At 47.2% G+C, this 27,238-nt stretch overlaps 1 protein-coding gene across 2 annotated transcripts in view; it reads right to left on the bottom strand.

The window, feature by feature from the left end:
* EVI5L (ecotropic viral integration site 5 like) overlaps nucleotides 1-27,238 on the bottom strand; it is a 1,151,000-nt gene that overhangs the window by 157,104 nt on the left and 966,658 nt on the right. For both annotated transcript variants that reach the window (XM_078681273.1, XM_078681266.1), the window contains one exon: nucleotides 16,769-16,897. In XM_078681273.1, the coding sequence (XP_078537399.1) occupies nucleotides 16,769-16,897 (129 nt within the window). The remainder of the gene's footprint in view (nucleotides 1-16,768; nucleotides 16,898-27,238) is intronic.

Below are 27,238 nucleotides of genomic sequence, written 5' to 3'. Positions count from 1 at the left end.
CTTCTGGCCCAGGAACGCGCACGATGGCCCCCTTGGCCAAGAGGGCCGTAACTTCCTCCTGCAGAAGTTGCAAGTGATCCCCCGACATGGGGTGGTACTGAGGTGGTATGGCTGGTCTGGTTGCCTCTAAGGGGAGGGAGTAGCCCCTTAGGACTATTTGCAGCACCCACCTGTCCGATGTGATGGTACGCCAGTGGAGGAGGTGATGGCGAACCCTGCCACCCACTGGCGTCGAATGGGCCTGAAAGTTCGGACTAGGAGGACTTTGAGGCAGATGCTGCGGGGGCAGTTACCACGTCCGCGACCGAGTTGAGGTAGGTTCTGAGGCCTTTGGCTTGCTGGACGTGTGGGGGCGCCCCTTCCTTGGCCACAAAAGGGGCGAAAGGCGGAAGTTTGCTGGCGTTGGCCGAGGCCCAAGGACTTGGCCGTAGCCCTTGAAACGCCGTAGTCCTTGAAACGCTCCAGCGCACTGTCCGCCTTGTCGCCAAAGAGGCGATGGCCATCAAAAGGCATGTCTATAAGGGTGGTTTGGACATCCCCCGAAAAGTTGGCGGACCTCAGCCAGGCGTGGCGGCAAACCGCCACTGTCGTTGCAATCGCCCTACCCAGCGAGTCCGTGGTATCAAGTCCACACCTTATTGAATAGCGTGCTGCATCCCGTCCCTCTGATAGGGCTTGGGTAAGCTTTGCCTGGACCTCCACGGGCACTGCAGCAGCACTTCCGCAACCGTATCCCACAGAGAGTGGGAGTAACGGCCCAAAAGGCAGGCGGTGTTGACAGACCGCAACCCCAAACTCAAGGAGGAGAACAGTTTCTTCCCAAACTGATCGTACCTTTTGGATTCCCGATCCGGAGGAGCGGTCGGGAATGTGGTCTGGGAGGTAGAGGCCTGGATCACCAGGCTCTCGGGGGTGGGGTAAACGGACAGGAAGCTGGGGTCGCCCAGGAACGGGTGGTGGCGTCGGGCCACGTTCCGATCTACGGGAAGGCCCGTAGAGGGCTTGGACCAGGTGCCCACCAGAATGTCAGTGAGGGCTTCCTTAAACGGCAGGAGAGGCTCCGAGGAGCTTGCCTGTGGTTTGAGCACCTCAGAGAGGAGGTTAGTCCTCACGGCCGTGACAGGGAGCTCAAGAGCCAAGGCCTTGGCTGCCCTAGTCAACACCACGCTGTAAGCAGCCCCCTCCTCCGTAGCCACTGTAGGAGGGGAGACAAATCCAGTGTCAGGCGAAGTGTGCAGACCACTGGCCTCCCCCAGCTCGTCTGCCCAGTCCTGGCTCAACTAGCACTGCAGTGCCAGAGGGTCCTCAGACCCCTCCCAGTTCTCCTCGTCATCCATCTCCTGACAGTTAGGAAAAAATGATGGAGCCGGGTCGTCGGTGAAGGGCTCATCGATGGGTGTCGAAGACGGTGCCAGGCGGCGCCGGTCCGACGCCGGATCCGGACCGGGGCTGGAACCGGGGACGTCATCCGGGGACGGTGTTGGGGGGGGACACCCTTGGTGACGGCGCCAGCAGAGGGGTCGTACGGTCGACTGGCGTCGTCACGGATCCAGGCCTGGATCCTGAGGAGCCCTGTGGCGTCGGGAAGAAGCACCCGACGGCGCTGGGGCTGGAGCCGCCGGCCCGCTAGGGCTCCCAGACGGACCCACGGGGCCCGAAGGCGCCTCGGCGGGTTCCAACAGAGGGAAGCGCGACCTCATGGCCGTGAGGAAAGCACTAATCTCCTCCGGCATCGCGTGCAGCCCAGGGACCGGTGGGTATGGAGCTGGACACAGTGCTTGCGGCTCCGGCGGAGCTGCGTGGACGGTGTTGCCCGAACCCCCGGCCGCGTCGCGCGAGCGTCGGGGGGAGTCGGAAGAGCGATGACGCTTCTTCAACTTCTTTTTGGAGAGCCTCGACTTACCTGAGGACTTGGAGCCCGACGAGTGGCGTTGACTCGTCGAGCGGCGATGACTGCGGCCCCGCGACCGGTCCCTCGACCACCTCCTGGACCGGGACCTCGAGCGGCGCGGGGCCGACTGCCGGAGCTCGAGAAGCTTATGGGACCGCTCCCGCCTAGCCTTCGAGGTCAAGGCCCGGCAGTCGGGGCACGACTTGTAATCGTGGTTGGCCCGAGAGAGTAAAGGCACCGACGGTGGGGGTCGGTCTCCGACATCAAGCGGTGACAATCATCGCAGGGTTTGAACCCGGGCATCCCTACCGGCAGTGATGAAAAATAAGATCAAAAAGTTAGTCAAAAAATGACTAAGAGTACTGCTCTTCCCAGATCTGCGCTTGCTGGCGCGGTAAAAAGAAGAAATTACGTCAGCGCGCGAGGGCGGCGTCTAAGTGCTCAGACAACGTCATCCCGGCGATCACAACGCCGACGACGGACGCGGCGCCGCAGACGACACCTATCGACGTGCAGGGGTACTGCTACGCAAAACTTTCAGGATCCAGTCTGACTCCTGGGGATATTCTAAGGTAAGGAATCTAACACTAACCTGTTTCTTTCAGATATAATATGCCTTCTTCATTCTTGGAGCTACCCAAGCTTTGCAGAATGTATGTGGGGGCTGTTTCTTTTCCCAGCTTAACAAGGCAGCGGCCTTGGTGTATTTTTGTAAAGCACACCAAAATAAAAAGCTGCAGTGGATTTGCTCAAACCCAAGCAGGAAGGATATGGTTAACACGTCCGACCCTCGCAACCAGGGTTGGGTGTCATATTCTGTGACTCACATCTAGTACACAGTTGTCCCAAGCCTTCCACAATACATAGTGGTGGAAACGGATACTGAGTAATTTTCAACTGTTTAGCTTAAAGATTTATCTCAAAGATTTTTAGAACCTATATTTTGTGAGAGGCACACACATTAGCAGTATGCAATACTGTAGTCTGATATCTAGCAGGAAGGATGGTTAAATTGGCCAGCTGCCACTACAGCGTCTGAGTTTCATTTACTTTGAATCACACCCAGATAAAGATCTGTTACATATCTAAAAGTAGCAGAGACCACAGAGGAAAACAAATCACAAATACTATATTAAATAGATACAAAGAGACTGGGAAAATGAGAAAAGGGGTTAAAGCAAGCAGCTCATCTTAAAACTTGTCATGTATGTATTTACATATACCTTACAACCACAAAGAATTCAACCCCATTGTTCCTGGAGATCACCAGAAGACCTGATACCCCTCTGTTGGAATGTTAACCAGAAAATGTGCCACTTAATACCTACAAAAATAGCTTTCCAGTATGCTGTTTTACTGTTCATTCACAAGTTTGTTACATCTCCTGCTGTCACAAGGAGGCTCTTGGAAAGTTTCATAAAACATTTTGGTCTTCCATGGGCAACCTTAGTTAATTTTAGGATGGTATTTCATAAGTTAAGAGTTGAAAGAAACTGACCTAGAGTCCTTGACATGATTTAAAAGTGCTGGGTGTTCCAAGACTTTTGTGTGGAATCAGGTCTTCCAAAGATTTAGCGTATTACAAGAGCTGGAGGGTCAGAGTCCTGAGGTTGCAAGTGACTGCATTTCTGATAAACCAATGCCACTATATAATGTTTCACTTATTTCTGGCTCCTGGTCTTTGATAAGGGACACTGTTTGAAAGGGGTTGGGGATAATCTGAAGTTAGCGTCTCTGCCAGGTGAAGCTCTCCCATGTTAATTATTTGGGTATGCAGGCTCCCTCATTTTTCAGCATACAAAGACTGCCCTTTGTGAGTGTTTAGGGAGTTTGCTTGGGAACAACATTTCTTGTAATGCTCAACCTACTTTGAGCTACCCACTTGAGTAAAAAGACTGTTATCTTTTACAAAAGTACACCCTTATAAACAAGTTACTTACCTTTGGTAACAATAGATCTGTAAGAGACAAAGATTAATTATGAATTCCTCACCTTAGAATTACCCCCAGGCATCAGACTGGATCCGGAGAATTTTTCTTCAGCAGTATCCCTACGCGTTGGAAGGTGGCGTCGGTAGACTCTGCGGTCGTCGTTGGCGTCGTGGTTGCCAGAATGACGTTGCGGTATCTACTTAGATGCCGCCCCTGTGTGCTGACGTCCGTTCTTTACACAACATTCCACGCCAGAAGCGCAGAGCCATGCAAGACAATGACCATTGGTGCACAAAACTAGGGCCCTGAAGGGAAGTCCCTTACCATAGAAGTCAGTTCGGAGAACGGGGAGGATGGGTGGGGCAGTGAGGAATCCATAACTAATCTATGTCTCTTAAAGACATATTGTTACCGCCGAAGGTAAGTAACTTGTTCATCTGAAAGAGACAATTAGTTATGGATTCCTCGCCTCAGAATAGATATCCTAGCAATACCAACTCGGGAGGTGGGTCTGCGAACCAAGTTCACACCAGGAAGTCCTGGAGAACAGAATGGCCAAAGAAGCTGTCTCTCCGGACTTGGCTGTCTAGGCAGTAGTGTTTTGTAAACCTGTGCAAAGAATCCCACGGAGCTGCCTGGCAGATGTCATGAAAGGGGACCCCACATCCCAAAGCAGTAGTGGCTGCCGTCGCCCTGGTGGAATGGGCGTGCAACCCCACTGGAGGTTCCTTTTTCGCTAAGGAATAGCAGATTTTGATGCAAAGAATGACCCATCTGGAGATGGTTCACTTTTGCACGGCATGGCCCGACCTTTCTTGGTGCCCACATAGCCAACAAAGAGCTGGTCATCCACCCGGAACTGTTTTGTGCGATCCAGATATAAGGAAAGCACACGTTTTGGATCCAGACAGTGGAGCCTCTCTTCCTCTTTAGAAGGATGAAGGGGCAGGAAGAAGATGGGAAAAGTGATGGTCTGTCCTATGTGGAAAGAGGTAACCACTTTGGGAAGGAAAGTAGGCCTAGTACGAAGGACCACTTTGTCCGGATGAGGGCCTTCAGCTCACTCACCCTGCGAGCAGAAGTGATGGCCTCCAGAAAGGCAGTTTTAAGTGTCAGAAGTCTGAGAGGACAGTTATGTAGCGGCTTGAAAGCAGCGCACATAAGATAAGTCATAAACAGGTTCAAGTCCCACTGAGGCATTACGAAGGGAATTGGAGGATACAAGTGAGTAATGCCCTTAAGGAAGCGATTGACAATAGGGGACTTGAAAAGATAAGGCTGGTAAGGAAGCCGAAGAAGGGCCAATAGATAGCCTTTTAGTGTCCAGAGGAGAACCCTGCTGGGCCAAAGAAAGAATGAAGAGGAGAACCTCTGAAAGGGGAGCCACAGCCTTTACTGGGAGACACGCCACAAACTTGTTCCATCTACAGGTGTACTTCGTTTTGGTGGAGGGACGCCTGGCTGTCAAGATAACGTTACAGACTTCGGGAATAAGGTCAAAATCTGTCAACTGTCGCCGCTCAATCTCCATGCAAGGCAGTGGAGGCTGGACAGGTTCGGGTGGAGGACCGTCCCCTGCTGCTGCGACAGAAGATCCTCCTGAAGTGGCAGTCTGATCAAAGGATCGATGGCCATGTGCAAGAGCTCGGGATACCAGACTCTTCGTGCCCATTCATAGGCTACAAGAATAGCTGGGCACAGTCGTGCTTGATCTTCTTCAGCCCTCTGGGTAGAAGTGGTATAGGCGGAAAGGCGTATAGAAGACCGCAACTCCACTCGCGACGAAAAACGTAGCAGAGGGAGTGCTGCCTTGGAAATTCCAACGCGCAGAACTGCTGACATTGCCCGTTCTCTTTGGTGACAAATAGATCTAACCAAGGCTCTCCCCACGGCTAAAAGAGACCTTGCACCACCTCTGAGTGAAGATGCCATTTGGGATCCATCATGCACCAGCGGCTGAGTTTGTGGGCCCTGGCGTTCAGAAAACCTGCCAGGTGTTGAACCACCAGGGACATGCCCTGATGTTCCAGCCACTTCCAGAGACAAAGTGCATCCTGGCACAGGGTCCACAACCCACCCGCCTTGTTTGTTGCAGTAGCACATGGGGGTGGTGTTGTCCGTGAACACCTGCACTAGACTCCCTTTGAAAGAAGGAAGGAATGCCTTCAGTGCAAGATGGATCGCCGAAGCTCCAGAAGGTTGATGTGCAGCCCGGACTCCGCCAGAGACCAGAGGCCTCTGAGCTATGCCTCTCCCATGTGGCCACCCCACCCCAGAAGCAATGCATCTGTCACCACCGTGAACTCTAGTTGTGGAAGGGAGAGGGATATGCCGTTGACCCAATCCTGGTTCGTTAGCCACCACTGCAATTGGTGTGAAGTGCCCTCCGAGATCTGGACACAATCCAAAAGATTCCCCTGATGCTGTGCGCACTGGAACTTCAGGTCCCACTGCATAGCCCGCATATGCCACCTGGCATAGTCCACCAGCAGTAAGCAAGAGGCCATGAGGCCTGGTTGCGCAGGGTCATTCTGACCGAAACCTGGGATAGAGGCTGAAAAATCGGAATCATAGCCCTAATCCGGACTCGCTGCTCGGGAGGATAAGCCAGAAACTGCGCTGTGTCCAGAAGCGCTCGATGGAAAGGACCTTCTGAGAGGGGATCAGTTGTGACTTTGGCACGTTGATGGTGAACCCCACCGAATGCAGGAGGTTGGCCGCATTCTGGAGGTGGGAGACAACAGCCTGGGGCGAGCAATCCTTCAACAGCCGGTCGTCGAGATAGGGGAAGACTGGAACCCCTGATCTGCGCAGATGAGTTGCGACCACCGCCATCCCTTTCGTGAACACCCGAAGGGCGCTGGTAAGGCCAACTGGGAGCACGGTAAACTGAAAGTGCTTGTGGCCTACAATGAACCGCAGGTAATACTGATGGGTCAGCAGGATGAGAATGTGAAAATAAGCGTCCTGCACACCCATCGCTACCATCCAGTCTCTAGGGTCAAGGGCAGACAGGACCTGAGCCAGTGTCAACATTTTGACCTTCTCCTTCCGGAGTAAGTGGTTGATGTTCCTGAGATCCAAGATAGGACGGAAGCCCTTGTCCTTCTTGGGCATCAGAAAGTACTGGGAATAGCAACCACCCCCTACTTCTGGGACAGGAACTCGCTTGATGGGTCCCTTGGCCATGAGAGCCGTAACTTCCTGTTGAAGAAGGGCCACGTGATCCTCCGACATGCAATGAAATTGAGGTGGCATGGATGGAGGGCAGTCTCGAAGGGGAGGGAGTAGCCCCTTCGTACTATCTGAAAAACCAACCTGCCCGATGTGATGGTGAGCCAGTGGGGGAGGTGATGGTAAATCCTGCTGCCCACTGGTGAATGGTGGCCCTGAAAGGTCGGACTAGGCGGGCTTGGAGGCTGCTGCAGAGGGGGACACTGGTGGACTGCCCCGCCCACTGGCCCCCAGACCCACGACGGTGGGTCCCACATCCCTGGCCGCGCTGGGGTTGGACAGCTTGCGCAGGCCTGGGGCTCTGGACTGAACGCGGCGGGGCACCCCTTCCGTAGCCACGAAAGAGGCAAAAAGCACACTGCACAGGGGGAGAGGTGGAAGCGAGGCCCAAGGACCTGCCCATAGCCCTGGAGTCCTTAAAATGCTCTATCACATTGTCTGCATTGTCGCCACACAACCGGCAGCCATCAAAGGGCATGTCCAAAGGTGTAGCTTGGACACCGCCCGAAAAGCCAGTGGACCTCAGTCAGGAGTAGCGACGTAGGGCTACAGACGGAATCGTTCTGCCTAGCGAGTCGGCGATGTCCAGCCCACAACGTATGCCGAACTTCGCTGCGTCTCTCCCTTCAGCCACTGCATGGGAGAGCACGGCCCGGGCCTCCTACGGGCACTGAGGCAGCACCTGCGTGACAGAGTCCCACACAGAATGAGAGTAACAGCCCAAGAGTCATGCGGTGTTCACCGACAGCAGTCCTAAGCTGGAGGATGTTCTTCCCAAGATGGGCCAGCTTCTTGTATTCCCTATCAGGTGGTGCGGTAGGGAATGCGCCCTGGACGACCAAGCTCTCAGGGGTTGGGTGTTGGGAGAGGAAAATGGGGTCGCCCTGGGAAGGGCGGTGGCGTTGGGCATTCATCCTATCCACAGGAGCCCCTGTATTGGGCTTGGACCATGTGCCCAAAAGGATGTCTGTGAGGGCCTCATTTAACGGCACCAGGGGCGCCGAAGAAACTCTGTGGCGGTTAAAGCACCTCGGTCAGGAGGTTAGTCCAGACAACCACCATAGAAAGAGTTCGAGGTTTAGGGCCTCAGCCACCCTACGCAACACCACTGTGTATAACGCACCCTCTTCCGTAGCCACGGTAGGGGGAGAAAGCATGTCAAGGTTTGGGGAAGAGTCCAGACCACTGGCCTCACCCAATTCCTCTCTAAAGTCCCGTTCTTCCAACTGGTCTGCCAGAGGGTCCACAGACCCCTCCCAGTCCTCCTCACCCTTCTCTGGTAGTCACTCAGGGCGATAGGGAACACCTGGGGAGACCAGAGGTACAAAAGTACCGATCTGCGCCGGTCCTGACATCAATCCGGCTCCGTGTCCAAGTTAAGGAGGAGGCCAGGGTTGACTTCAGTTGAGGACACAACCAGCGTTGGAGGGGGCGCCACTGGATTTGGCGCCGGAGGAGGTGTAACAAGGTCAACCAGCGCCGATCCGGATCCAGGCCTGGATCCCTGGGGGTCCTGCGGTGCGGGAGCCGAAGCCACCGGCATCGGAGGCCTAGAGCCCCCAGCCGAGTCCACAGGGCCCGAAGGTGCGCCGGCGGAGTCGGGCTGCCCAAAAATGGAATCGAGGGCTTTGTAAAAGCAACGAAGTTGGGCAGGGGTCACTCCGGCTTTCGGAAAGGGAGGGAGAGTCTGAGTCGACCCAACAGGCTCCACAGGCAGAGCCGGGTGGCTACATTCCCCAGCCCACGTCGCGTCAGCCGACGGATGGGGAGAACGCTAAGAGCAACGGTGCTTCTTCGTCTTCTTTTTGTGCTTCGATTTACCCGAAGATGAAGACGAGGAATGGTGATGATAGCTCCGCGACCGGTCCCGCGACCTCCCTCTCGACCAGGACCTCGAGCAGCATGGAGCCGACTGCCGGCCTACAGAAGCTTTCGAGACCGCTCTTGCAAAGACTTCAGGGCCATGGCCCAGCAGTCAGAGCACGACTTGGGAATGTGGTCACGCTCCAGACACCTGAGGCACACAAGATGGGGGTCCATCACCGACATCAGCTTGTTGCAGGAGCCACAAAGCTTAAAGCTGGTCCGCTGAGATGGCATCCCTGTGCACGAGGAATCGTAACGACTAAAAAAGACGTAGACAAAAAGTCGCAAAAATAGAGTAAAAAAGTGACTGGAGGTACCGCTCTATCCGGATCTGCGCTGGCAGGCGTGGAAAAAGAAAGAACTAACGTCAGTGCGCAGGGGTGGTGTCTAACTAGATACCGTGACGTCATTCCGGCGACCACGACACCAATGACGAACGCGAAGTCGACAGACACCACCTATGACGCACAGGGGTACTGCGGAAGAAAATTTCTCTGGATCCAGTCTGACGCCTGGGGGTAATTCGAAGGTGAGAAATTCACAACTAATTATCTCTTTCAGATATGCCTTGTTATGTGCAAGTCCATACTGATGGTGCCAAAATTTACCCTACACTGGCGGTGTTACTGTTTCAGTTTAGTTCTTAAACATCCTATTTTTCCCTGGTTGCCTCTCCTTGTACCTATTGTATATGTGTCTCAGAAATGTGTCCTTTTAGGTCTCGCCCAGGCAGCGTGCATGCGCTGCTCTAGGAGGGCCCTTGGCCCCAGTCTGCTCCTTTTCAAGCACACTTGTGCTGGCATCCACCTTGCAGGAACGAGCAGCCGCGCGCGTGGTAATTGAAAACATATGGCTCTCGCGCCGCCGCTGCTCACTCCCGCAAGGCGGATGCCAGCACAAGCACGAGTGCATTTGCCTGCTCTTTAGCGGCTGCGTACCTTGACGTCATACTGTGAATGCTTCACTGCTATGTACCGTTTACTTGTTTTAAGTAGAATGGTCTCATCCAATTGTGAGTTGGGTAGAGGTGGGCATCTTGAACACGAAAGAAGGGAGCTGCTTATACGTAAAGTTATAGAACAAGTTATTTCTTCGGTTGGCTTTTGCTTCCTTTGTAAAGGTATATTAAGTGTTATCATTGTCACTAGCACTTGCTGGAACTTTAGCCATCCGCGTTGGTCGTGCAAAAGCTAGCCACTTTTCAGTTTTGAAAAGCAGAGTGGGAACTGTCATCAAACTTTCACCAGAGAAAATCCAGACACGTGAGACACTTGTGGGCTCGAACGGCTCGAACAGCTGCTCTCCTGAGTGCACTCTTCTGAGTCGTGCCCCCCCGAAGCTCCTTCTGTATCCTTCACTGGAGTGCGCGCACTCGTTGCCTCTTGCCTGCTTGAGACCTTGGTCTCTCCTGCTTCCCATAGCCCACTTTCCTCGAACAGCTGCTCTCCTGAGTGCACTCTTCTGAGTGCCTCTCCCCTGAAGCTTCTTCATAGTCCTTCTGCATCCCTCACTGGAGTGCACAAACTCGCTACCTCTAGGCTGCTTGAGACCTTGGTCTCTCCTGCTTCCCATAGCGCCTCTTTCCGCGAACATCTGTTCTCCTGAGTGCCCTCTTCTGAGTGCCTCTCCCCTGAAACTCTGCGGTCGCGTACCTTGACGTCATACTGTGAATGCTTCACTGGTATGTACTGTTTACTTGTTTTAAGTAGAATGGACTCATCCAATTGTGTGTTGGGTAGAGGTGGACATCTTGAACGCAAAAGAAGGGAGCTGCTTATACGTGAAGTTATAGAGAAAGTTATTTCTTTGGTTGCTTATTGGTATGTGAAGTGTTTTCATTGCCACTAGCACTTGCTGGAACTTTAGCCATCCGTGTTGGTCGTGCAAAAGCTAGCCACTTCTCAGTTTTGAAAAGCAAAGTGGGAACTGTCATCAAACTTTCACCAGTGAAAATCAAGACACCCAAATATCAAACACGTGAGACACTCGTGGGGGTGTAAACTGGAAAAGGATGGGCCTGCTGGGGGCAAGCCCCCTCTATTCTATGAGGACTCCCTGAATACTGGTTGTCTGAAGATAGTTGTGAAATATTAGTGTGTAGACATGCCTGTGAATGAGTGTGCAGGGTGTGACTGGCAAGCTGCCTTACTTGTTTTTTTATATCGTTAATAGTCTGTGATTGTTTGTGTTAGTGTAATGTGTACTGCTTGCATACACATCTCAGGGTTTGTCCATGTTCTTCCGTTTCTCCGTGTTCTCTGCAAGGAGCGCTCTTGGCACTGTGCGTATATAAATTGCATGTAGGCGGGCTTGTGCTTTTGAATGAAAAAGGTCTTTTCGGTTTATGTTTAAGGAGATATTTGTGTTTCTGCAGTCTGTCTTGAGCGTGGATCAGTAGTTGTGGGTGGCATTTGTTTAACAGGTCACATCTTTTTAATAACGTGGTGCCTTTTTGTTTAGTCTCTATTGTTCATTACACTTGTCAATTTCTTTTATTGCTAATTATGTCTGCAGAGGCAGATTGCTGCCTCTTTGTGAATTTGCTTCATTCATTGCATGGGTTTCCATGCACCCACACGCGTTGGATTATAATAATTATTGAAACATACTCATATAAAAGTTGGAAGTCTTCTGTCCGTCAGTGCTGTCTAGGTATCTGACTCTTTAGAACAAGCATTGGCATAGCCAATAAGGTCTCGCCTTTGGAACCTTATAAGTATTTAGTTATGCAGTACAATATCCTTGGTGCAACAACATCAACTGTTTCATGGTTAAACACTTATACTTGTGTGCCCGGTTGTACGCACCATGTGTGCTAGTCTTGCAAGCACTGAGACTTTGAAGGACACCGAGGGTGGCTGCACGCACACCTCCGCCTGCACATGTAAATAGTAGCACATTCTTAAAAGTCACGATTTCTCCATGCTAAATGCACACATCCCTCCCCAGGCACTCTCCATCTACTTCACCAGGCCAGTCACCGCCCGCCTAAGTAAACAAAAGCACACTCTTAGAGTCGCACTCGCTCCACTGTACCAGAAGGCGAGCCTCCGCCCCCACACGCAATTATTAAACCACGCCTCTAGAACCACTCAGCACTCATACGATCACTCCCACAGTTATTCATACAGCTGTATTCAATTAAAACATGAACACTCCTTCCCCACAGATACTGGGCCATTGTGCCCTTTGTGCTCACCGTTCCAGGCTGAGACATCCGGCCCCCAATAGGGTGAGTAATTGGAGATCCCTACTTCATGTGTAACATTGCCTAGTGCACCTATGGCCTCTTTTACACATGCTCTCCTTTTCATTTTCAGACTGTCACCCAAACAACTTGGTTGTTTCCCTCCACTCCCCTTCACCTGTCTTGAGGAAGACCCGCCGTGACCACCCATTGGGGCACCACAGGGTCGAAACGTCAACTCTTTGTTTAGGTCCAGTATCACCAGGATTCTATACTTGGATAGATAGGAATCTTTGGATTGAAACAGTTATCTGGCCTACCTTCATTACCACCTGTATATATGTAAATGCCTACACTGTATATAATGTTCACCACTTAAACACCATGCACACTTGTCACTTATATGTACTGATCTTGACAGTTCACATTGTTGTATTGTATATATCAATGAATCAGCAACTGGAGGTCTCGGTATATAACTATGCCGATGGCCTCCAGCTCATCTTTAATCTTTCTTCTACTCCTGACTCTATTTCTAATTTCCAATCTATTCTATCTTTCATCAGGGACTGGATGAACTTCAACCACCTGAAACTCAATCCCGATAAAACGGAACTTGTGGTGACGGGTGGTTGCTCCAGTCCCTGGAATTCTCTCTTCTGGCCCCCCTCCTTTGGCTCTCCTCCTACCCCTGTTTCCTCTGTTAAGACTCTTGGTATTAAGCTAAATAACCAACTTACTATGCACTCCCAGATTGGTTCAGTGGTTTCCTCTTGCTTTCTTACTCTCCGTACTATCCGTTCTATCTCCCGTTTCTTTTCTTTCCCTGCACTCAAGCTAATTATGTCCGCACTGGTCCTGTCCCGCCTGGACTACGGGAACATTCTGTACAATGGCATCCCTCAGTACAGCCTCCGTAAACTGCAATTAGTGCAGAACCAGGCTGCCCGCCTTGCTTTCGGTCTTCCTAAATTCCATCACACTTCCCCCCTCCTGAAAACTCTTCACTGGCTCCCTGTGCGGGAACGCGCCCTGTTTAAACTAGGCTGCATGGCGTTTCAGGCCAGGACTGGCCTGGCCCCCCTTTTCATATCTTCAGCCATCAAGGCTTACGTCCCTGGCAGAGGCCTCCGCTCTTCGGCACAACTCCTTTTAGCTGTACCCCGTTACCGGAAAAAAAAACAGGGTGGCTCAAAATTTTCCACTCTTGCCCCCATGTTCTGGAACTCTCTCCCCTTTCATCTTAGGTCCCTCACCGAGTACTCCAGTTTCCGCAAAGCCCTGAAGACCTTTTTATTTTCTCAGGCTCTTCTTTAGTAAATTGCCTGTTTTCCAGTTGTCGCCTTAGTTACCGTTCTAGCTCAGTTGGTTGTCTTCTACTTTAGCGCCAAGAAACCGCTCAGGTGTACGTTGCGCTTGATAAATATTTTAAACTTAAACTTAAACTTAATGAAGTAATTCTGATATAAACTTCCTCATCAAAGTATTTTTGTTCTCTATGCCTTATTCATTAAGTGTTAAGGATCTTGTGTTATCGTAGTGTGTCAGAGGACTTACTTTTCAGATTGCATTAATAGCATCTTGTACTTACGTTTGTTCTACCCGACAGAACCATTCTTGTTTAACTATAAATGCTTATAAGGTTCCAAAGGCGAGACCTATTGGCTGTGCCAATGCTTGTTTAATTTGTCAATAGCAGGTATTTCTAGGGTCCTACCTCAATTCAGGGGCTTTAACTTCATTGGTTACAATCTTCCCTCAAAGTTAACACTTCATCCTTGAGTTGTAATTCTGAATTGATTCCAGTTTTTAGGCTTTGCCTATACAGCGAATGCGCGGTTTTTGACAGACATGTTGTTTACATATAGTGGGCCTTATGGCCCAATCATAGCTTACCATTCATTTGCCTCAGCATCACTCTCATTTGCTTTGTTCCTGTTTGTCACAGCATAACAGCTTCATGTTCTCTTCCTGTTTTTGGCCTTCCCCTGGAGCATGGGCCAAGTGCTTAAGTCCATCCACTGCCCTCGCTTTTGGAGCTACTTTTTACTTTGTGTTTAAGCAATCCATATGAGTACTTGTGTTTTCAGTCCATTTCCCATATCCGGATCCATGCAGCTTCTGTTCACTCTTACCTGTCCCCTATCCAAGCTCCTTCTTTCCCTCCCACCCCTTTAATTCTGTACTCTACGCAACTATACTGTACGCCACTTTACTCCTCTCTGCACCACTCTACTCTGTAACACTCTTCTCCACTGCAGTTTACTCTAAAGTACACTCTATGCCACTGCACTCTATGACACACTACTTTGCACCACTCTTCTCTATGCCACTGCACTCTACTCTGTACCACTCTACTCTAGGCCAGTCTACTCTGCACCATTCCATGCCACTGCACTTTATGTCACTGCACTCTACGACACTGTACTCTGCTCTGCACAACTGTAGTCTACGCCACTCTATTTACACTGCACCACCCTAAGCCACTGCACTCTGTGCCACTCAACTCTGCACCATTTAACACCACTGCACTCTACTCTGCACCACTGTACTCCACTGCACTTTACTCTGAACCACTCTACTCTAGGACACTGTATTCTGAGACACAGCACCTAACTCCACTGCACTCTACGTCACTTATCTCTCGGCCAATGCACTCTATGCCATTGCACTCTACTCTGCATCACTGCACTCTACACTATTCAATGTCATTGCACTGTACTCTACGTCACTGCACTCCATCTCACTGCATCTACACCACAGCACACAACTCTGCACCACTACATTCTACCCCGGTGCACAATATGCCGCTCTGCTTTACTGTGCACCACTCTACTCTACGCCACTGCATCTATGCCGCTGCACACAACTCAACGCTACTACATTCTACTCCAGTGCACTATCCGCCACTCTACAGCACTGCACTCTATGCCACTCTACTCTGCACCACTCTACTCTATGCCAATGGACTCTACACCATTCTTCTCTACTCTGCAGCATTTCACTGTACTCTATGCCACACCACACCACTCCACACAATGCCACCCCACCCCACTCCCCACAATGCCACTCTACTCTACACCACACCACTCTACTCTACGTAACTCCACTCTATAGCATGCCACTCCACTCCACGCTACTCCACTCTAGTCTACCTCACTTCATTCTACGCCACTCAACTCTACTCTATGCCACTCCACTCCACTGTACGCCACTTCACTCCACACTCCTCAACACCATCCACTCCACTATGCTGTACAACATGGCTAAAAGACATTGGCCAAGCTGAAAGCCTTTGTGTAGGTGAAACCTATTGGCTTTGCCAATGCTTGCTTTAGATTGTTGTCTCCATTCTTTTCCGTATTTCCATATATTTTACCCTTTCGATTAAAACGGTGGCGCCAGTGCAGCAACCAACTCAAAGACTTGTATCAGTTGCTGTGTTTCTGAAAATTAACTGCTATTTGGTTGGCTGGCATACGCAAAAATTAGGGAAAATGTGCTTTTGCCCAGTATGTTGAAGTTTCTTAGGCATTAGGCAATGCAAGTGAACTCACCCTCAATTATCCAGACTATATCCTTTCAGGAACATACCATCTTTCTTTAGGTTTAACCAGTTGTGAAACAACAAGTAAATAATTTATTATAGTTCGAAAATAAATGTATAAACTTAATATCATTAAGACTCACAGACACTCCCTGATGCTTATAATGCCACCGCTTTAAAGAGCAATGAAGGCCATACTCCTATGGCACTCTCACTTTCTACTATTACTATACAGAAAGATCGTCCAGATTACTTTTAGAACGGTGGTACCATGATACTAGAAATGAGCTGGCTTTGCGCTCAATCCCAGTCACACTTTCATCAACACACAAAGAAGACATCCATATTTTGAGACATCTGGCAATTAAGACCTGTTGCAGAGCAGTATGATTGATTATGTTCATTGACACCACGTTAAAAGTTTCCGATTAAAGTAAAAACATTCCACTGTGTCTTAATCATTTGGCTGCATAAGATTTAATTTGTTTTGCTCCACTGAGCTGCTCTCTAGGACATCTCAATTACATGGCCCTCACTGGAAGACCCATTTCAAACACAAGAAACACTGCGCTATGATGAGCTGATTTGTTAACTTTTTTTATTATAACTTTTCATTATTCCGATAATCTACTCATCACAAACACATATTGGAAGCTTTTTCACAGAATTTCCCTGTTGATCACTCATGTCAGGGTTCTCGTTAATTTGTATTAAGTTCCTCACATTGCTTTATACATCTTTCCCGCTACCTCTTTACAGTTCTCCACAACCTCTGATTCATTCACAAACTTTATGACAGCCCACCACCCCAATTGTACGCATATTTTCTTAAATGCCAGTAAACTATTGCTGAAAAACGAAATCTCCTGAAGTTATACAGTATTATATCTGAATTGCCCGATGTCAATAAACTGTCCATCTAGTTTGATCCCTACTGTTAGCCGAATTCTTCTCGTTTTCAACCTATTATCAGTGTGAAGCTATGTATTACGGGATGTCAAAGTCATTAAAACTTTCACACCCACTGTTTTTTGTGTTATAATGACCTCATCTATAGATACTGTTAGCACCAAGTCATATCTGCTGAAAGCAAAAACATATATTTGTCCCACCTTCTCCATGTCCAGAACTTTGTCCTGCATCTCCTTCAGAGCACCAAGGGTCTCCATCTCCCGAAGTCGAGATTGCTCCAGCTCCATCTCCAAGTGGGACACAAACTCCTCAGTGAAGCGGGGATCACTCTGCAAACAAGAGTCGCACATTACAGTATGCATGAATAATCTACAGTTAGGAAAAACACAAGTAGAGATAGCTACATAAGAAGTGACAATATTCCTCCAATACTGACATCTTGAATTCCACGGATTGTCATATTTTCTTGGATGAGGAATTTAAAACACTTTTTTTTATCGATCTACCTCATTGGAAATAGAAGGCTACCAGACTTCATGATGCAAGAGAGACAATACAAATACAAGTACTTCCACAGCTTTTTTCAAGCAGGAAAATGAAACCAGCAATAATCTTAGTAAAAAGACAAGTCAAAGAGTGCTGCATGTGATTTCCACTGCAGGAGAAAGTTATTTGCCAGTAACTACAGTTCTCCAGTGTTGGTATTGTTGAAAGATTCAAACGCTTGAATTATTCCCTTTCAGACTGGGAACCCTTGGTAGTTACATATGGTATATAGATACACTCAAATAATGTTATTTATAATAAAGTTATAAATAACTTTATATAAAGTTATAGAAAAGTTTAGTTTAGGGCTCCAACTCTGGCAAATGAGATGGAGAGACTCAGTTCATACAGCTCACAGAGACTTCACCTATCAGATTTTCAAAGCATGCCAAAAGTGACATATCTCCAGAAAAGGGGAAGAGGATGTGTTGCCTGTGAATCTTTGAAAGAGCCCAATGCTAGAGAACTGTAGTCACTTGTAATCCATGTTGCTGCTTTGCAAATGGTTTTCATGCGCATTCCAGTGAATAGTGCACATTTGGCAGCCATGCCTTTGGTGGAGTGGCCTCTATTCTGTAATGAAGAGACCCCACAGCTTTGACATGGCAGAAAGCTTTGCAGGGTGGAAACCACAGGTGATTACCTTTTTTGATATAGGACAGCACTTATTGGAGGTGCTCAAAAGAAATGAAGAGTTGGACAAAAGCTGTCACAGTGTCACAAAATGTCTGGACTGCAAGCATTAAGTAAGGGCAGAATGATACACAGGATCCCTTATATTGGACGTCCCTCATCTCTCTAGCTAATTGGAGGACCAGGTGTCTGTCTCTAATGCTTAGGAGCCTGGCAATGGTGGGTCTGACAGTGAATACTGATGGTGGGCAAGCCACCAAAGAGTGATGTGCTCACTCCATCACAAATAACCTAGAGAAGTGAGTGAGCAGATCTGAACAGGGATATCAGCACATCCTCAACAAACGTCTCTATATTTCCTGTGTCTGTCTGGGGTTCTGGATCCCAAGAATGCATACATTAGTACACCATGATCTTGCTTCCAAGTCTTCGGTTTGCCTTTGATAAGTGAAATTACTTTATCCATCTTCAGTGGTTTTTATTTATTGCATTTAAGACCATCCTTTCATTATGATCTTCGGCTCTCTGCTTCAGTCAAATGATCTTCATGTTTAGCAATTCTTTTCAAGTGGCCATTGTGCCTATATGGGAATTGAGTGTATCTATGTTTTGCCTATTGAAGAGTGGCACTACTGCTTAGCTTTAAGCAGTTTTCACTTCCAGTTTTGCTTTCATGTTATCTTGATCATCATGTTCTGAAGTACCTGGGGCAAATGCGCCGTAATGCACAGGAAGTATGCTTTTGTAGTGCAGACAGTCAGATCAGCCACAACCCAGTGGATTCGGGGGGGGGGGGGGGGGGGCACAAGCAGACCGATCACCTGTGTACTGGGTATTATTAAGGCTGTGTGGACCTCGCCTTGCCTGTGGTGAACTCTCATCTCTTATTTCTTAAACTGTCAATTTGTCCTCCCAGGGACATCTCTCCTGGCCCCACCATCTAGAGTGTGTGGTGCCATGGTAAACCTCTTACAAGCATCTGGGTTTGACGTTTAAGGTAGCGTAAACCCCTGCAAGTTTGGGATATGCCCCTCTTCTCCATCATCCAACTGGGTCTTGCATCGGGTCCCAAGGTAAGGCAGCAGCCCAACAGGATCCATGTTCATTCCATGCAGGTGAGTCACTAAGCTCCCGCTGCCCGCAGGACCTAGAATCACTCACCTCTTCTCTGCATTTCTCACCTCAAGATATGAAGGGCACTACTTCTCGGAACATCCTCCAGGGTCAGTGGTGTGGCTGCAAAACTAATATGCACACCTGAGATGACTGGTTGTGGTACATATAATTCATGCAGGCATAAGGTGTAGCCCTCTCCTTTGTGTCTGGTTGTCTAGGCAAAGCTGTAGACCCACAGGCCTAGCCCCACAGGCCCCATTATCATCCCACACAGGTATGTCCCCAAGTCCCTGGCACCAGTAGGGATCAGAATATATTGGCCCTCCTTTGTGCTTCTCCTGGAATGTAGGGTGACTGCACTCTCAAGTGTATCTCGCTTATTGGGTTTACTGGATGTTTTCAATGGTAGCCCTTTTCTGTTTATCTCGGCGTGAGGGGCTGGCATCCTATGAGCTGTCACAGGATTCGTGTACTGTAGTTTCTCACTTGTCAGATGCATCTGGGAGCCAAACAGATATCATTCTGTTCAGGAAGGGACCATGACCTTGGCTTAGGTGATAGTTAATCGCACACAGAGCTCCTGTGGCATTTTTGTGCTGTGATTATTCCCTCGACATTCAAACAAGCAATGGAGACTATAAATATCCCATAGATTGTATTCTATTGTAACATTTATATAGCGCTTCCTAGCTCTATGTGGTGCACACTGAAGCACTTGCCTACATGGGCTGCACACAACATCGTGTAGGGTGTTTGGTTGGAAACGTGTTGTCTTTGTTTAGATCCTGTGTGGGAAGTGTTTCCACGTGGTGTGTGAGGGACACCAAGGTGCAGTTATCATGTTATGGGACATATCACTTAGCAGTGTGATGGATGTGTGAAGTGTGAAACCCAGGCATCCCATTTGTGGTTTTCAGTAAGCTGGCAGCTTTGAGCAACTCTGCAGGTCCTTTTAGTATTTCTTATGTTCATAGTCCACTTAGGTGGTTACTGTACTGGATTGTCCATTCTGAGATACTTCGTTTCAAGTTCATGGTCCTGAGATGGCAGTAGTTAGAGGCAGAAGTGGTGGAGAGATCTGCTGGGAATGGATTTGTTAATTTTATCCAAAAATCTGATTGGCATTGTGGGATGCCGTGAAGCGGCCGTACTACTAGTCAGCACCAGTAGTGTTGGACTAAATTAGAGTCCTCCACTGATGTTAATCTCTAATTTAAGGGTCAGAACTCAGATTATCAGTGGCCATATAATGATTCTGCTTTGGAAGTTCTAATTTTAATGGCCCTCATCTTCAATGGTGTGGTTACGTTTCCTGATCATCTTCAACGTCTGCTTTGGAGTCAGTACTTTCCCCTTCTTCTTGCTCATCTTGTTTAGGAGTAGGGTGTTTATGATGACCAATCAGAAAGCCCCCAGAGGAGTAGTGAGTATTATCTGTGCGGGAGGCACAGTTTGGGATGACTGCAGTGTTGAAGGACCTGCCATCTAGGGAGCTGGCTGTGGCTGAATGACAGATGTTTCTTGTGGTACTTCAGGCGCTAGAAATAAATGGTCCTAGTTCATGCGGATAAGGAGTGATACATATTGCTTGGAGAGTTTGATACATTGGGTGGTGCAATCCCAATCAAGACTAGAAGTGTGGTGGCGGAAGTTTATGCATCATTTGCTTCAATATGAAATCTCCAAGATGGATGACAGGTGGTTGCAGAAATGCAGGTTTTTCAGGAAAGAGTGGCCTTGAAAGAAGCAGAAATCCAGGAAAATGTTTTCATCTTCAGAATAACAAGGTACATAATGAATGTGCAATTAATGATGCCTTCTAATGGAGGGATAAGCTGAGAGCCGTTGATACTGGAATGAAGTGAAAACTGACTTCTGATCACATCAACTTTCGCTCCCACCTTGGCCCGAAGAATAATTATCAGTTGTGGCAAAGGCTTCAAGGTAATTCTGATAGGTGAAACAGCAGTCAGTAATGTACTTCTTGCTAAGATAAGGCTTTGCATAAAAGTCACTGCCGCCATTGTTGATAAGGTGATCATACTAATTGTTTGTCATCGTCTACATGCTATTTGTCAACAGTGTAGTCTTTTTTGATGGGGTAGTCAAAGGTGAAGGCTGTAGACAATGAAGCCATTGATGGTAGGTGTTTGGTACTGCACAGAGCAGAGGACTTGACCACCGACAAAGAGACTAAAAGCTTTGATTTCTAGGCCTTGTCATGGGACATGTCACCAAAAGTAGATGTCTTTACCCTAAAGGCAGACAAAGAGGGTTAAAGATGGGAGTCACAAGAGTTTCCCAGCCAGAGGGTTAGGCTAAATCCTTAGAAGATATTCGATCCAAGATTTGTTATAACTGCGCTACTGCATGTGCAGGCAGCATTCACGCAATTCACGCACAAAGAAGTCAGCCCTCTCGGTCCTTGAGGGTTTCTGCCATTGAAACTCTCACAAATGCTGCACTTCTGCAGCTGATAGTGAGGAAAGATAGCGATACAAAAGGGGATGATGGACGGAGCGTTTGAGCAAATCAAACACTCACCCCAAGTCAACTGATCTGGGTTTAATCCATCACCATTCTTTAGCCCACTCAGCCACCCCATTTCAGACATGGCTATATGCAAATCAGTCTGACCCTGTGCCTCATGGGAACAGTCTAGCCCGAACTGCCAAGCCATGTCTTCCATGGACCGGAAACAAGCATCCTGGGACCGGTTTCGGATTCATAATCCTCATCAGCCAGGCTATCTTGAATCCAGTGGCCAAGTGAGCAAGGGACTCGCGTCTGAGCATACCCTGCCACACTTAGGGCGAACAAAGCGATACAAGAATGGTGATGGATTAAACCCAGATCAGTTGACTGGGGGTGAGTGTTTGATTTGCTCAAGCGCTCCGTCCATCATCCCCTTTTGTATCGCAGTGAGGAAAGATACCCAGAGAAAAGTTGCCATCAAAAATGGTTGAAAAAAATATACTGAACTAAAGAGAGAGCGGAGTTCTGAGGAACCTCTGTTGCAGCTTGACATGATGTAGAAAATCTGACAGCTGGAGCCTGCAAGGAGAGTTTGAGGTCTGGGGCCCTTCACCTTATTGGGGCATAGGGGGCATAAAATAGCAGGTAAATAGACTACAATTAGTCTATGGCTTTTCCTAAATTATTTGAATATATGTGTACACTGTTATGTTGTTATTGACTATCAAGGACACCCAGTGTGATGATAGGGAAGAAGAACTGAAGCAGTTAAAGCTATAAAAGATCTAATGCTGAAGATGAAAAGGTTAATTACATGTAATAAAAGAGTTGCTGCATAGACACCAACAAGAGTTCCTGGTTCACCATGTTAAAGCTTACCAAACCTCTGGGGTTGGAGGAAAGGGTTCAAATATATAAAGGTATTCAGAAAAGTCAGAGAAATCATGGAGAAAACAGCGCTGTTATAGATTGGGTAATGGCAGCTGGTTTAAAAGAAGGTGACTCCTGGTCTAAAAGGATGAAGAAATTCAAAGACACAAAAGGCACCAACATTTGATCTGAAATCATGAGCTAATATCCGAGGCCTCCAGTTACTACTATTTTGATTGGTTCAGATGATGGTGCTTGCTTGGTATACTGGAACAGCACAGACGTTTGCGTTTTTCCATGTTCAATGGTACACCGTCTAGTGTTTTGTGCACTGCTAAGTACCACACCAAAGTTGGTACAGTTCCCTGGATAGGTGAGATTTTCCTGACCTAGGAGGAATGCTAATCTTGGAGATTCTACTGCCACGGCATACGATGTACTTGAATGGCTTTTGCTTGCTATGAGGTGTTTAACTTGTCAAAAGGCACTGCCACAAGACATTCATCATGTCTCTAAATGTGTACCGAAACGTTGATTAAGTCAAAAGTATTAAGCAAATTACCTGTTCTGCCTTGCAGAAACATTTGCGTGTGCTGATGCCCTCAAAAATAAACCGATGACCTTTTCACTCAATTGACTTTGGTTGTTGCCTGACTTGTATATTTTAATTGCCTTATTGATGACAAATTGGATGTGTGCTACCCAGACTAAACTGGTATTGACGATGCACCAAAGTCGAAGACGCCATTAAAATAACCTGACACTACTTCAACTGCACAGGTGTTTAAGAATAACAAAAACCTGATGCAATTAAGGAAGGTACAATGTGTTTCGTATACGTGAATCCACTTGGTGGTTTAAGAGCTCTGAAAACATTGATCAAAAAATGATTTTGATGCCATCAGGTGCAACCATTTGGCAGCTGTTGTGTATAACTTCAAGGCCTGCACCAGTGTTCACAAAAACAAACTTCTTACTGGTCAAAGCACTTTTAGAAAAAGCGATAGCCTTCAGTTGGTGATACAAAATATCAATACTTCTGGACAATATTTATTTACATCTGATACAAACCGTACCATCAAGCGTTTCAAACAAAGTAGATGAGCGAAGTATAAATGAAGGGGAATTAGGTTTGTAGAGGTCAATCTGTGAATGTTCGCTTTGATAGCTTCATGGTACAGTCAATGTACTTTTTCAGTTGGAGGAGCTACTGATGTCACAGGCAATCTGCTGACACATCAGTGTCCAGTAATAAACAGTAAATCAGTATTTCGTTATCTTTTCTCCAGTGTCTCGAAAGGCGGCAGTTGTAAAATGTAGGTTGTGGTTTCGATTCGGTTTGTGTGGGATGCCTGAGTACCAGGTGTCTGGGAGGTTGAGTTTGAACTAACCAATCTCTCTGCTAATCTGATTTTAATCCCCAAGCAACCTTTAAACCATTTGCGTCGCTTTATTTGCAGCTGCAGTCAGTTCATCAGATAAGCAGAAACGCAGTTGCTGTGGTGCTGTTTCTAAAGTGATTTTTTGCTGCGAATGAAAGGAGATTTATTTTTCTGTTTAGTTTCCGATCCGATAAGATTTTAGATTGGACATAATTTGTTTTATTCTTAAAATATGAAAATGTAAATCTATATCTATAAACGAGTTTTGGAATCCAGTACATTCTATTGTTTTATGAACATCAAAGAGAATCTCAAGAACGACAATTGACACAGGTGTGCCACATCAACTACTCTCACTCACAGTTCCAAATTGTATATTCGCAAACAGCTTTTACAGACTAATATGAGCACTTCGTCATACGCTGTCACCACAGGACAGTGGAAGACAGCAGATGAACCCTCACAGGATTACCTTTCACTCCTTTGTCCCAGATATCACCAGCGTCCCTATTAGATTCATTCTAAAGAATCCCGCCGAGGTCGCATTACAAATGATCCGTTAATTCCGATGGGTTTGATAGCAGCAGCTACCTGGCCTATCGGAATTATAAACTTTGTTCTTTTCAAATAAAGATTTCAGCAGCTGAAATCAGTCAACTCGGGAGGGGAATCGCCACGTAAACAACTATTTTTAGTTGTTATTCCCCCAAAACTTGTAGTTCCAGACATTTCTCTATACATTTCTCTATCCGCGGATTTACAGGAGCACCTTGTAATTGTACTTCCGGGGGGGGGAGGGGGGAATGGGCTGGGGATTAACTGGATAACTCTGGACCACCCATAACGAGGGCCTTTGTAGCTCTTCATTTGCTGCCAGTGGAGCACAAAGTTAACTTCAAGATGATCAGCATTATATACAAACTCTATGCAGGAACTGGTCCCTGATGCCTTCAGAAACTATCACCACAACATAATGTTTCAAATTAAATCCAACACAGCTCGAGAAATACATCTATATAATTGCTATGATAATATAGTTTATATCGCACATGAATCACCCCAGGAGGAGTATCAGTGCAAGGCAAAACCACAGGCAAAAGCGGAAACTGCTAAATTAGAAGAATAACCTGCGAATATCACTTAAAAGCACAACACGAAAGCATGTGGTAGGAGCAGGACTCTAGAATCATCTGGAATATGACTTAAGAACCTTGAATGATGAAGAACCTCAAAACATCACCGTTCAAGAAAGCCTTCATCTTATCTCTTTGTCCTTATTAAACCTACCTTGGCAGATGGAACTGTCTCGATATTCCAAATGTGAGCGATCTATACTGTAAAAATTACAGGCAGACGGAGCCCAGTTTCTTCATGGAGGATCAGAATACAGTTGAAAGACCAAAAAGCCCAAGAACCACCTTCTTAGTCTCAGGTGCCAAGTAGTTGCACTAAAACACTTAATTAAAGAGGCTAGAAGCTACATGCCCAGATTAATTGAATAGGCATTTGCCTTGCGAATGAGATCTGGGACAACGAATGAAAGAAATATCTAGTACTATATTTCCTGTCCCCATTCACTTGACTAGGAGACAATTCACATTTTGGCACCTTTTTATTAGTTGTGTTAGGGGGTTGTAGGGAAATCAAACAAAATGTATGAGAAGGACAAGCTATTTCTTTCCCTGTATTCCTAGTTACCATCATGGGTATTCACTGCAGTCATGAATACAGAATATCTCCTATGGATGGTCCACAATTAAGTGGAGAAGAAATTAGTTACTTACCTGTAACTCTAGTTCTCCAACATTGGTAACTTTTATATATTTATATGCTTGAATCATTCCCCGTCGTCAGGATGGGAATCTCCAGTACAACAAAAATAGCAGTATACAGTGTAAAATATACAGCATACAGTATATAGTGTAAATGAAACATAGTATGTTTAGTAACACATTCACCTCATTTAAAAGAACCCAAACTTCAGCCAGTGAGGAGGCGGTTTTTGCTCTCCTGCTCCTCCTAGAGGCCACCATAGCTCAGAGTTCAAAGCACACAGATAAGAATGAAAATGATGAATCTCTGACCAGGGATGAGGGAGGATCACATGTAAATATATAAAAGATACCGATGTTGGAGAGCTGGAGTTACAGGCAACTAATTTCTTCTCCAACATTGGATCTTTTATAAATATTCACAGGCTTGAATCAAAATAGCAGGCAGTACACATTATACAATATAATAAAGCGAGAAGCAGGTTCATCTTTAATGAAACCGGTTTCTCAGGACTGCCTGTCCCACTGCTACGTCAGGTTCTGCGTCCACGTCTAGGCAGCAATGCTTTGTGAACACATGCCTGCTCCTCCAGGTGGCTGCACAGCAGATGCCTTTCAAAGGAACGCCCGCATAGAGTGCGCCAGTTGAAACCATGCCCACGGTAGAATACACCCTCACTCTTCCCTGGAGAAAACACTTGGCTTTAGTATGACAGAAAGCAATACAGGCTGAGCGCCAATTGGCTATCTATCCCCTGTATCCCCTGTTTGGACAGGGCTTAACCTCAGACCAAATGATAAAAAAAGCTGGTCTGGGGTCCATATGGCCTTTGTGTTTTATAAATAGAATTTGAGACATCTACGCAAGGCTGGAGAATGTAATGATATTTGTGCTATTGAAGATGGATTGGGAAAGAAGATCCTAAGAGTGACAGCTATATTTAAATGGAAATCACTAAACACCGTAGGAATGAATTTAGGATTGGTTCTGAGTATCACTTTGTCCTTAGTGAACCAGAGAAAAGGTTCTCTGATGGTAAATGCCTGAATTTCTCTCACTCTCCTCATGTATGTCAGAGCCAGGAGTAGTTCTGTTTTGCAAGAAACATATTTTAAGCCTGCTTTATGTATAGGCTCGAAAGGGGTAACATCAGCTGACTGAGCACTGTATTAAGTAGCCATGGAACCAGAGGATGTCGAAGAGGTGGAAATGCTCTATAGAGCCCTTTCATAAACTGTTTAATGATCCTTTTGGAAAACAGCGTAGCTGTCGATGAATCAATCCTTCTAAATCTTGAGATTGCAGCCAGATGGACTCTAACTGAAGAATATTTAAGGCCACTCTTGGCCAAACTCAACAAATATGGAAGAATCTGAGAACGCTTTATTTCAAGTGGATGAGGACTATTATTCCTGCAACAGACACAGAAATGATTCCATTTAGCACTGTAAGTCTTATTGGTCGCTGGAGCTCGAGCCTATGCCAGAATCTGTTTATACTCTCACTATAGATTCAAATGGCCAAATTCTAGGTGGCCTGGTACTATTCTGTCATGTTCAGAGACTTGGGTTCAAGGTGGGGAATCCCTCCATGATGTCTGGACAATATCATGGGATGCACCTTTAATGGAATGACTAGAAGTGATTCCAACCGCAGTAGCTCTCTGTACCAAAACTGACGAGGCCACACTGGAGTAATGAGGATCAGAGTGCAATGGGCTACCTCGCCTTCATCAACATCCTGGGGATCAGGGAATAAAAGGAAAAGGCATAGGCAAATATCTTGGGCCAAATGGTTGAAAGAGCATTTCCCATCGTTCCTGGGTTCCAAAACCTGCTTGCGAAGCACGGGAATTTCCTGTTGGTCGGATTAGCA

The sequence above is a fragment of the Lissotriton helveticus genome, chromosome 1_1 (genome assembly GCF_964261635.1).
Source record: "Lissotriton helveticus chromosome 1_1, aLisHel1.1, whole genome shotgun sequence".
NCBI classification, from domain to species: Eukaryota; Metazoa; Chordata; class Amphibia; order Caudata; family Salamandridae; genus Lissotriton; species Lissotriton helveticus.
This window is presented reverse-complemented; position numbering and strand designations above follow the sequence as displayed.